The 11,004-nt window shown below is 45.9% G+C and overlaps 1 protein-coding gene across 6 annotated transcripts in view; it reads right to left on the bottom strand.

Annotated features, from left to right (window-relative positions):
* Positions 1-627: 627 nt before the first annotated feature.
* The window catches only part of LOC123933382 (mitochondrial-processing peptidase subunit alpha-like), a 79,827-nt gene continuing 69,450 nt past the window's right edge, over positions 628-11,004 (bottom strand). For 5 of the 6 annotated variants that reach the window (XM_045992476.1, XM_045992475.1, XM_045992479.1 and 2 more), the window contains 2 exons: positions 4,960-5,107; positions 628-1,180 (listed from right to left, as the gene is read on the bottom strand). In XM_045992476.1, the coding sequence (XP_045848432.1) occupies positions 1,156-1,180; positions 4,960-5,107 (173 nt within the window). In that variant the 3' untranslated portion in view covers positions 628-1,155. Of the gene's footprint in view, positions 1,181-4,959; positions 5,108-9,634; positions 9,841-11,004 lie in introns of those variants that run through there. The other variant, XM_045992478.1, reaches the window with a different exon arrangement.

The following is an 11,004-nucleotide window of genomic DNA, read 5'->3' as shown; positions in this document are numbered from 1 at the left end:
TGTTCTAAATGTCTTTCTGAATACAGAAAAAAGAGTGTGTTTGAAACACAGAACAAGGGGCCTCTCCAAGGAGTGGGGACGTAGGAAGACTGGGATGTGATCCCCAGGACATGGCAGAGCAGAATGACAGAATGACAGGTTTTGCGGCCTCCCTCTCTCCGTGTGGATATGCGTGTGCAGATGTACGTGAGTGACACAGCCACACTGGTATGTGGGCTTGGTAAGTATCGACATGGATGACACACATGTGCATAATTCTGGTAAAGGCAATTTCTTCTCTGTAGGGTTGGAATGTCTCCAGTTCGATATCTGCATGTTCTCCAGCTCGAAAGACTCTGCCTGGCATGTTGCAAATTGTGTGGTTTATTTGGAAAGGGAAAGATGTGAGGTTGACAGTGTTGAGGAGCCAGCTGCCATGACATCTGAGATGTCCAGGAGATGGAAAAAGAGGTGCCTTCTAGTTAGAGACCTGACCACCAGTGTCTGACCTTGACCAAGTCCGCCCTGCCCACTTCCCACCTAGGCTGTACTTTCTTCCCGCTCGAATGAAGCAGTTGGACTATTATCCCTATAAATCCTATCCTGTTCAGAGGTTTAGAATTGGTGGCTTTTGTATTATTAGTTCTCTTGGCTTCTGGCCCCTGGAAATTCTTAGTATGTTCTCAAGAAGACATATGCAAATGGGAAGCCTATGGGTCATGGTGCTTCAGGGTGGAGGCTATGGGAGTGAAGACCTGGAGGCAGCCGTATGCAGAAAAGCCCACAGACCTTGTGCTTTAGATGCTCTGAATGTTTGAGGACTTGGGCTGTCCTGCTGACTCAGCCACAGATTATGTGTGACTCAGGCATGAATTTGCTTCACAGTATTATGGTGCAGAAAACTTCACACTTCTTCATTTTCCTAAGTGAAATGAAATCTGGCTCTGAGCCCCGCTCCCATGAGTTGTGGGATGGGCAGTGTCTGTCATCATTGGGCCGCCTGTCCCACAGTTAGACGGTATCAAATCCTAGAGCTTCTGTTGGTGCCAGCAGGGGTGTGGTCCTCGGGTGTCTGTTTTGGGAAGTGCTCCCTGCAGTGACCAAGAGGATCTGTGGATCAGATAAGGACCTCCGCAGGGCCTTCAAAGTCTTGTTCTCGGTCATGACCCCTAGGACTCAAGTGTCATCCCATCCAAGGACACTGCAAGGGAGAAGAGCACAAGTCTGAAGCACTTCAGGTCTGGCTTGCTGTGCCCTCTTGGTCCTGGAACTCCAGTTCTCAGCCAGGGTGACGCTCTCCTGTCCTCCATTCTCCCACCCGCTCTTCTCTCCTTGCTCCTCTGCGGTGACCCCCACTTAATTCTGTGCTCAGTCTGACCTGCCCACTATGGACAGGAGGGACTCCTGGGATTCAGAGAAGCTCTGACCATTCCCCTCCCTCTACGCCTAGACTGGCTTAGACCTTCAACTGACCCTGCCTCAGAGAAATATAATTTGAGCCACATGTGTAATTTAAAATTTTCCTGTGCCACCTGTAAACAGTATAATAAAATGGATGAAATTTATTATTTATTATTATTATTTTCATTCTTGTTTATTTATGTTTTAAAGATTTTATTTATGTATTTGACACAGAGAGAGATCACAAGTAGGCAGAGAGGTGGCAGAGAGCGAGCGGGAAGCAGGCTTCCGATGAGCAGAAATCCTGATGATCCTGAGATCATGACCTGAGCCGAAGGCAGAGTCTTAACCCACTGAACCACCCAGGCACCCCTATTTATTTGTATTTACTATTGTTTTCTTTAACTCAGTTTATTCACAATATTGCCTTTTGAACATGTAATCAGTGTGAAAGTATTAATGAGATACTTTGCATCGGTTGGTCATACTACGCCATTGAACTCCAGCGTGTATTTTACATTGATGCCATGTCTCGGCTTGGACGAACCACATGTGGAGCGCTCGGCAGCCCCATGTGCTCGTGGCTCCCACACTGGACCGTGCAGTCTTAGTACACTACAGCAGCAGCAAAATGTGGCTGGGAGGATGGGTGATACAGCGGAAGGGGATTAAGAGGACACTAACGGTGGGCAGCACCGAGTGATGTTCAGAACTGCTGAATCCCTGTGCTGTACACCCGGAACTAATAGAGGGCTGCATGTTCACTACACCGGAACGAAAGGTAATTAATGAAAAAATAAAGTGACTAATGCAGTGGCATTTAGTACATTCACAGGGTTGTGTGACCATCACCTCTAACTAGCTCCAGAACATTGTTGGCCAGAAACCCTGTGCTCATTAAGCAGTTTCCTCCCCGTGTGGCCTCCCTCCAGTCCCCGTCAACTCATCATCTACTTTCTGTCTCTGTGGATTACCTATTTGGGATATTTCAGATAACTGAAATCGCTTGATATGTGACCTTTTTGTGACTGGTTTCTTTCACCTAGTGTCGTGTTTTCCCAATTCATCCGTGTTGTGACACCTCTCAGTACTTCGTTCCTCAGCTGGGGTTCCATTGTATGGATATGCCCCATCTGTCTGTCCATTTCTCTTTCGATGGGTACCCATCGTCTCTTAATCAGTTTGAAGTTTGGAGGGGCGCCTGGGCGGCCCAGTGGGTGACGTATCCAACTCTTGACTTTGGCTCAGGTCATGATCTCGGGGTCATGGGAGAGAGCTCCACGTTGGCCCCATGCACAGTGGGGAGTCTGCTTGGGATTCCCTTTCTCTCTCTCTCCTCTGCCTTTTCCCATGTTCATGCTGCCTCTCTGTAAAGAAATAGATAAAATCTTAAAAGAAACAAACAAACAAAAAAACCCAAGACGTTTGGACACAAACTAACAAAATGGTGGCTTGAATACCCGGGTTCATAGTGGCATTATTCTCCATAGACAAAAGGTGGAAGCACCCCGCGTGTCCATCAGGGGACGAACGGATCCACAGAGGTAGCATACCTCTGTTAGGGAGGATTCTATAGTCTTAAAAAGGAAGGAAATGCTGACCCATGGTACCACATGGATGGACCTTGAGGACGCTACACAAAGTGAAATAAGCCAATTAGCAAAGAGCAAATACTGTCTGATTCCATTCATGAAATGCCTTGAGTAATCTAGGTAAGAGAGATAGAAAGTAGCAAGGTGCTTACTGGGGACCAGAAGGAGGAGAGAACGAGGCATTGTTTCATGAGGACAAGAGTTTCAGTTTGGGAAGATGGGAAAATTGTGGAGATGTACAGTGTTGATGGCTGCAGAATGATAGTGTCCTTAGTACCATTTAACTGTATGCTGAGAAATGAAACGTGTTGGTATGTGTGTCTTAAAAACTGTTGTCTTGACTCCTAGGTTGATTTTAAAGAACTGGCTGTTGGCTAAAGGAATTAGGAAAAAGCAGGTCTGTTTTCTCCACTCTCGCAAAGGAGCTATTCCTGGATCACATCTGAGGTAATTAAATCTTCTTTGTTCATTGTTAAATTCTTTTTTTTTTTTTTTTTTGGACTAATGCTAAGCCTTATTTATCAACACATAGGTGATAACATAATACTTTACACCCTTGGTTTCACTAAAACACAGCTGTGCTCAGAATGGGCACTCCTTGAAGGACGAATAATGAAGGGTTATAAAAGAAAATATAAGTTGTCAATCTGCGCCATCTGTTTCTGCCCCAGGCCCACCTGGCTTACTCCTCTCTTTTCTCACACAGTATCTGGGTGATGGTAGAAACGGAAAACTGGAAGAAGCCAGAGAGCGGACACCGAATAGGGAAATGAGAGAAAGACCGCTAGGGTTTGATTTATGAGCGAGTCTTAGGGGCTATGGAATGACGAGAACAGAGACAGCCTGGGGAGAGGGGTTTTGAGTTTTGCTGTGCACTAAGGCGGTCTTTTTCCCTTGGCATTTTTAGCAATCGCTGCAGCAGAGCTGTAAATCGCCTTTTGATTAGTATTTCTTTGAATGTCATAAGGAGATTAAGTGAGGCACAAGGTGCCAGGGTCGCCTTTGGGTTCCATTCGCATCCCCAGGACCTGGGAAACTGTCCAGTAGTTGTGACCAGTCGGCGGTATTTGACGGAGGAGTTGCTCCTCTGCGTGGTCATTGGGAGCTCGTCCTTCTCAGCGCCCTCGTTTCTCTTGCGTTCTGCCCAACACCTTGTGAAGGGCCCTTCTGAAGGGATCCACTGAAAGAAGCAAGAGCGGTTCCCTGTGTCGTGGGAATATGACAGCCGTTGTCACTTAATGTCATCCCGATATTCTGGGAACGAGCCGAAGCCAGAGAGGAGAGTGGTAGTGACAGAAAGTATGTGGAGAATAGCTGTACATCACTTCATGTAGTGCGGGGGTCAGCATATTCAGAAACGTGCATTCGGTCTGAAAGCCAGTAACTTAAGTCATTCAAACTCCATCTCTTTGGGGCATATAGCTGCTGGCAGTATTTCGAATAAAGGACTCTGTAGAAGGATGAATTCTGTTTACTGAATTGAAAGTCAAGTAATAACCCTGCCCCCTACTCTTTGTTTCCTGGCCTTCCCAGCCTACGAATTTGGATGCATTACAAAAAGTCCTATGGCAGCGTGATCACTTAAAAAAAAGCTATCCGGGTAATAACACAAACACCGTTAAACTGGAGAAAAACTTATTTGCCTTTGAGGTTTGATCATTCTTGATTTTCTCACTGGTCTGATTGCCTTCCTTGGGAAAAACGTTCAGAGTTACACCTTTTTGTTCAAGGCTCCAGGTGTTCCTTGGAATCTACCACTCTATTCTGTAAAGGACTCACTCTTGGGGGCGCCTGAGTGGCTCAGTTGGTTAAAGCCTCTGCCTTCGGCTCAGGTCATGATCCCAGGGTCCTGGGATCGAGCCCCACATCGGGCTCTCTGCTCAGCAGGGAGCCTGCTTCTTCCTCTCTCTCTGTCTGCCTCTCTGCCTAGTTGTGGTTTCTCTCTGTCAAATAAATAAAATATTAAAAAAAAAAAAAAAGGACTCACTCTTGGATGCTTTTGGTGGGATGTCTTCCACCTCGACCTTCTGAACTTGGCTTTTCGCAGTCAAGCCTGGTGCTGTCCTGGTCCAAGCGAGGGCCTCTTCCATACAGAAAAGATGCAGGGAGCTTGGCTAGGGAGCATCCACGACTGTCTGAAATATAAAACAACACATTCTTAGAATCCCACCTAACTGCTTCAGTCTTTCTTTCCTAATTTTGATTGTCTGCATTGCCTTTTCTGAAGACTTAGCTGAAGTATCCTTTCCCTTAGGGAGCTCTTGTCTGATTTATTTCCAGGCTAGATTATGTTATGGGTCTTTCCCATAGGCTTTTTATAGTGAGAATTTGTTGCAAGTTTGGATTCTCAGGATCTTTGATCTCCCTGTGTTTGGAGAATCCCTTCCTTCCTCTCTTCCTCTCTTCCTCCCTTCATGTGTTTGAGTGTTTATTGAGAGCCTACTCTGTTCCTGGCATTGGGGACACAGCCGTGAATAAAGCAGACACGCATCCTTCTTTCTGGAGCTCACATTTGGGTAAGGAGAGATAGATGAGCATATAAATAATGAGATGGTGGGAAGAGCCATGGGGGTGGGGGAATATAGCATAGAAAGGTGATGACATGTGCTAAGGGAAGGAGGCGTTAGAGTTTTAAATAGAGTGGTCTCACGGAGAAGGTGACTTTTGAGCAAAACCTGGAAAGAGGGCTTCCCCTTACTGTAAACGTTTTGGTGGTGGGAGACAACGTGGGTCTCCAACTGTAGAACCTCACCAGGTGAGATGCTCAGCTTCCGAGTATGCCTTACAGCTAGACTGAGGGTGAGTGATCTAGAATAACTGAATCTTTGGACCCCGGGAAACAAACTGAGGGTTTGGGATCGGAGTTGGGTGGGGAGATGGGGTAACGGGATGATGGGTACTAAGGGGGACATGTGTTGTGATGAGCACTAGGTGGTTGTTTTTTTTCCCCAGTGTTCCAAGATTCATTGTTCTTGCACAACACCCAGTGCTCCATGCAATACGTGCCCTCCTTAATACCCACCACCAGGCCCTCCTAACCCCCTCCCCATCTCCCCTCCAAAACCCTCAAATGGTTTCTCAGAGTCCACAGTTGCTCATGGTTCTTCTCCCCCTCTGATTTCCCCCAGCCCACTTGGGCTGTCCTTCACCCAATGTCCTTTGTTATTGCTTATGCTCCACAAGTAAGTGAAACCATGTGATAATTGACTCTCTCTGCTTGACTTATTTCACTCGGCATAATCTCCTCCAGCCCCGTCCATGTTGATACAAATGTTGGGTGTTCATCCTTTCTGATGGAGGCATAATACTCCATTGTATGTATGGAGCATATCTTCTTTATCCGTTCATCTGTTGAAGGGCATCTGGGCTCTTTCCACAGTTTGGCGACTGTGGCCATTGCTGCTGTGAGCACTGGGGTACATATGGCCCTTCTTTTCCCTACCTCTGTATCTTTGGGGTAAATACCCAGCAGTGCAATTGCAGGGTCATAGGGAAGCTCTATTATTAGTTTCTTAAGGAATCTCCACACTGTTTTCTACTGTGGGTGCACCAGGTTGCATTCCCACCAACAGTGTACAAGGGTTCCCCTTTCTCTACATCCTCTTCAACACATGTTGTTTACTGTCTTGTCAATTTTGGCCATTCTAACTGGTGTCAGGTGGTATCTCAATGTGGTTTTGATTTGAATCTCCCTGATGGCTAGTGATGATGTACATTTTTTCATGTGTCTGTTAGCCATTTGTATGTCTTCTTTGGAGAAGTATCTGTTGATGTCTTCTGCACATTTTAAAATCTGATTATCTGTTTATTGAGTGTTGAGTTTGAGGAGTTCTTTTATACATCTTGGAGATCAGTCTGTTGTCTGTAGTGTCATTTGTGAAGATATTCTCCCATTCCGTGGGTCGCCTCTTTGTCTTTCCATGTTATTATTTTTTTAAGATTTTATTTATTTATTTGACAGACAGATATCACAAGTAGGCAGAGAGGCAGGCAGAGAGAAAGGGGGAAGCAGGCTCCTGGCTGAGCAGAGAGCCTGATGCGGGGCTCGATCCCAGGACCCTGAGATCATGACCCGAGCCAAAGGCAGAGGCCCCAACCCACTGAGCCACCAAGGCATCCCGTCTTTCCATGTTTTTAAATTGACCCTGGAAAGAGGGTAAAAGTAGCAACTGGGCAGTGCAGTCCCCTTTTTGGAAACAGTCTGGAGCTGCAGTAGTTATTGTCACTGAAATTTCACTGGTATAATCCGAATCAATAATGCCGGTGTGGACTAATACTCCCTTTGAGGTGAGGCTAGACTGTCCCAAAAGTAACCCAGTGGTTCCCTTAGGTAAAGGGCCAAAAATTATTTGGAATTTTAGTGGGAAGCTCAGCAGGCATTAAGAGATGATCTTTTGGAATGGAGATATCTAATCCAGCACTACATAAATTTAAAATGGTACATTTGTCTGAAATCTCGGTGCTAAGGGAGAATGGCCCCCTTGTTTTGGGGGGGTTGAAGGCTTGCCCCAAAGTAAGTTTCCCTGAAGGCGGGATCCATCCTTGTGGAATTTGGAATGACATTGATTTGCGCAATGAATTCCTTCTTTACATTTAGGACAGAGACCTGGTGGCTCATGTCTCGCATTTCGCAGGGAGAATTTTCCTTGTTGCCTATGTTGAGCTTTAGGATGCCCTGTCTGCCCACAGTTGAAACACTGTCCTTTAAATTTTCCTGTGGTCAGAGCAGCCACTGCTTGAGCTAACAAATCAGCTTTATAGGTCTCTGTCCCCACTCCTTGGCATAGCTTTATATGGTCTGTTAATGTTTCCTTGCCTTTAAAGGGTGCAATCAGTTTTTTACAATCAGCCTTGGCATTTTCATATGCCAGTAGCTGAAGAATTGTATTAGCAGCTTCAAGATTAATTTACCTTTTAATAGCTTCTTGTAATCCTGCAATAAAATCAGTATAGGGTTCTTTAGGACACTGTACCACCTTTTGAAAAGAAGAGCACTTCTCTCCTTGGCATTCTGTTCTCTCCCAGGCTCTCAAACAACAACGTCGAAGCTGCTCAATAGCTTCATCATTCATTAGTACTTGATCTTGCACCAGGCCCATGGCCCAATGCCCGTGAGCTGCTCCATGGAAACAGGAACAGTATTAGCTGTGTTACGGGCAGCTGCTGTTTCTGCATGATCTTTCCCCATGTTAAATTGTAAAAACTCACTTGAGGATGACTGTTTTTGCTAGTAATAACCCATCAATCGGAGTAAGTCGATTGTCTTCTCAGATGCCTTGAATGATTCCCGTTGTATATGGGGAATTAACTCCATAGTTTTGTACTGCCTGTTGTAATTCCTTGAATAACTTGAAGGGAAATGGCTCATGCATGGCCTCATAGATACCATGAGGGTTGTTGGGATCATATCCTGGAGTAACATGTTCTCTAACAGTAACTGGGAAATTAAAATGTAAGGCATCTAAGTCTCCTGCTCGCTTTGCTTCACTGAGGCCTTTTTGAATGGCTGATGGCATGACTTTTCATCCTTTTCACTAAATGGCGCCTTCTCATAGGAAGGTGGAGCCGATGGTGACGGCGCCACTTGCCCTGGCACAGTAGCAATTCTTCCCTCCTTTTGTTCTGTTACTGGAGTGGGGGGAGGACATTCTTCCTTTATATATTCCTTATGATGACTTTAGTAATCTCCCTCCACGATGGCATGTTCAGGTTCCTCTTTTTTAGTTTCTCGTGAATCTCATTATCGCTATCCGAATCAGGAGTTTATAAAGGCTCCAGGCTCTCTGATCCTGGGAACTCAGACCTAGTGGGGTGATACCTCACACACACAAGCACACACCCTGCACACACATATGCACACACAGGCACACGTGCGCGCACACACACACACACACACACACACACACACTGCCCCTTTCAGCTTACTCTTCAAGCAAAGGGAAATGAGGTCATGTGCTCCAGGTAATACCTAAGATGTTTCTGGGTCTAACTCCAGTTAGTTTATTAACTACATTGATCTTCTGACATGGATGGGTAGCAACTCTTTGTTTGAAAAGCACTACTTTAGACAACGGAATCCTGTTTACTCTTTTAAAGCTTTGTGGGTCAGCTTTCCTTGGACAATCTGGGCTTGTAGGTAATTTTGTCCCTTAGTGTCTTTCTGTGTTGAGTTGCTGCCTTGAGTCACCAATGGTATGTGCTTTTTTACAGGTGTCTGCTGATGTGGAGACATGGACGCGGTGGGGGGACATGTTCGTACAGCATTAGCACCGACTGCAGTCAAGGCAGCAGTAAGCTTTGTCAGTGGATATGAAGAGAAGATAAGATATCTGTCTGCTTCTGTGAGCTCAGAACTGAGCTGGGTGACATCACACACACACACACACACACACACACCCTCCTGCTTTGAGCTTACTCATCAAGGAAATGGAAATGAGTTAATACACTTAGAATATCACTTAGGCTGTTTCAGGGTGTAAGTAACAGAAGACCAACTCCATTTGGTTTATTTTTGAGAGAGAGAGTGGGGGAGTGGGGCAGAGGTAGAGAGAATCCTGGAACAGCCCCTTGCTGAGAAGGAGCCTGATGTAGAGCTCAATCCCAGGACCCCGAGCTCATGACCTGAGCCAAAACCAAGAGTTGGTCTCTCAAATGATGAGCCTACCAGGTGCCCCTCCATTTGGTTTAAATGTAAAGACATTTATTAACTCACAAGATACTCATTGAGAGGTAGAGCAGACTCCAGTGCCCACAGTGTCTTGGCATGGCCTTGGGATTTAAGCTCCTTCCACTCCTTCTCGTTCTCGTAAAGCTAGTTCCACTTCTAGTTGCTTTAATTGATATATTTCTGAACCCACACTGATGTTTCCTGTAGGTGTGCATTCAGTGACTTCTTAATCCTTGATCACTTTATTTATTTATTTGACAGACAAAGATCACAAGCAGGCAGAGAGGCAGGCAGAGAGAGAGGAAGGGAAGCAGGCTCCCCAATGAGCAGAGAGCCCGATGCGGGGCTAGATCCCAGGACCCCGATATCATGACCTGAGCCGAAGGCAGAGGCTTAACCCACTGAGCCACCCAGGCACCCTAAACTTCTTCCTCTTCTTAATAATAAATCATGGTTTTTTACTTCCATTCTCTCTAGTAAGAGGCCGACTTATCACTTCAGCATCATCACGATGTTCTGTTGGAATGTGTAGGCTTTTGTCAGGCAATTGGGATTTCATCTGTTCTGTCATATCTTGCAAATTCTGAATCTGCTTGTCTTTCGCTGCAAGGAGCTGAGCGTGTTCAGTGTTCATCTGCTCCTGCCGGTGTTGAAGACGGTCCACTTTCTCCTTCTGCTCCTGTAAAGACTGAAGCAGTGCTACCTTCCCCTGCTGCTGGTTGTCAATGATCTGTTGCTCTTTTATTTCCCCCCAAGGTCCTCTTTTAACTCCTTGAGTTGAAAGACCTCACACTCTAGTTCTACAGTCTCATCTAGGATTTTAGGTCAACCACAGGGACAGTGTGACTCTGTTGTTTCAGGCTCTCCAGGTCTTTGTTCATAGGAGGATTTTTGTCAGGGAACCAGGCTTTCATCTGTTCTATCGTATCTTGCAAATTCTGAATCTGCTTGTCTTTTACTGAAGGGAGCTGAGCATGCTTAACATTCATCTCCTGTCGGTAGGAAGATGGTCTACTTTCTGCTTCTGCTCCTGTAAAGATTGCAGCAGTCCTACCTTCCCCTGCTGCTGGTTGTCAGTGATCTTCGGTTGTCCTTTTCCTTCCTCCTTGAGGTCCTCTTCTTTAAAATTTTACTTATTTGACAAAGAGAGAGAGAGAATAAGCAGGGGGAGTAGCAGGCAGAGAGAGAGGGAGAAGCAGGGTCCTTGCTGAGCAGGGACCCTGACACGGGGCTTGATCCCAGAACCCTGGGATCGCAACCTGAACCAACGGCGTTGCTTAACCTACTGAGCCACCGAGGCACCCCAAGATCATGTTTTAACTCCTTGAGTTGAAATACCTCATACTCAAGTTCAACAATCTCGTC

Source organism: Meles meles, chromosome 21 (genome assembly GCF_922984935.1).
Source record: "Meles meles chromosome 21, mMelMel3.1 paternal haplotype, whole genome shotgun sequence".
NCBI classification, from domain to species: Eukaryota; Metazoa; Chordata; class Mammalia; order Carnivora; family Mustelidae; genus Meles; species Meles meles.
The sequence above is the reverse complement of the archived record's forward strand: the minus strand, read 5'-3'. Positions and strand labels throughout refer to the sequence as shown.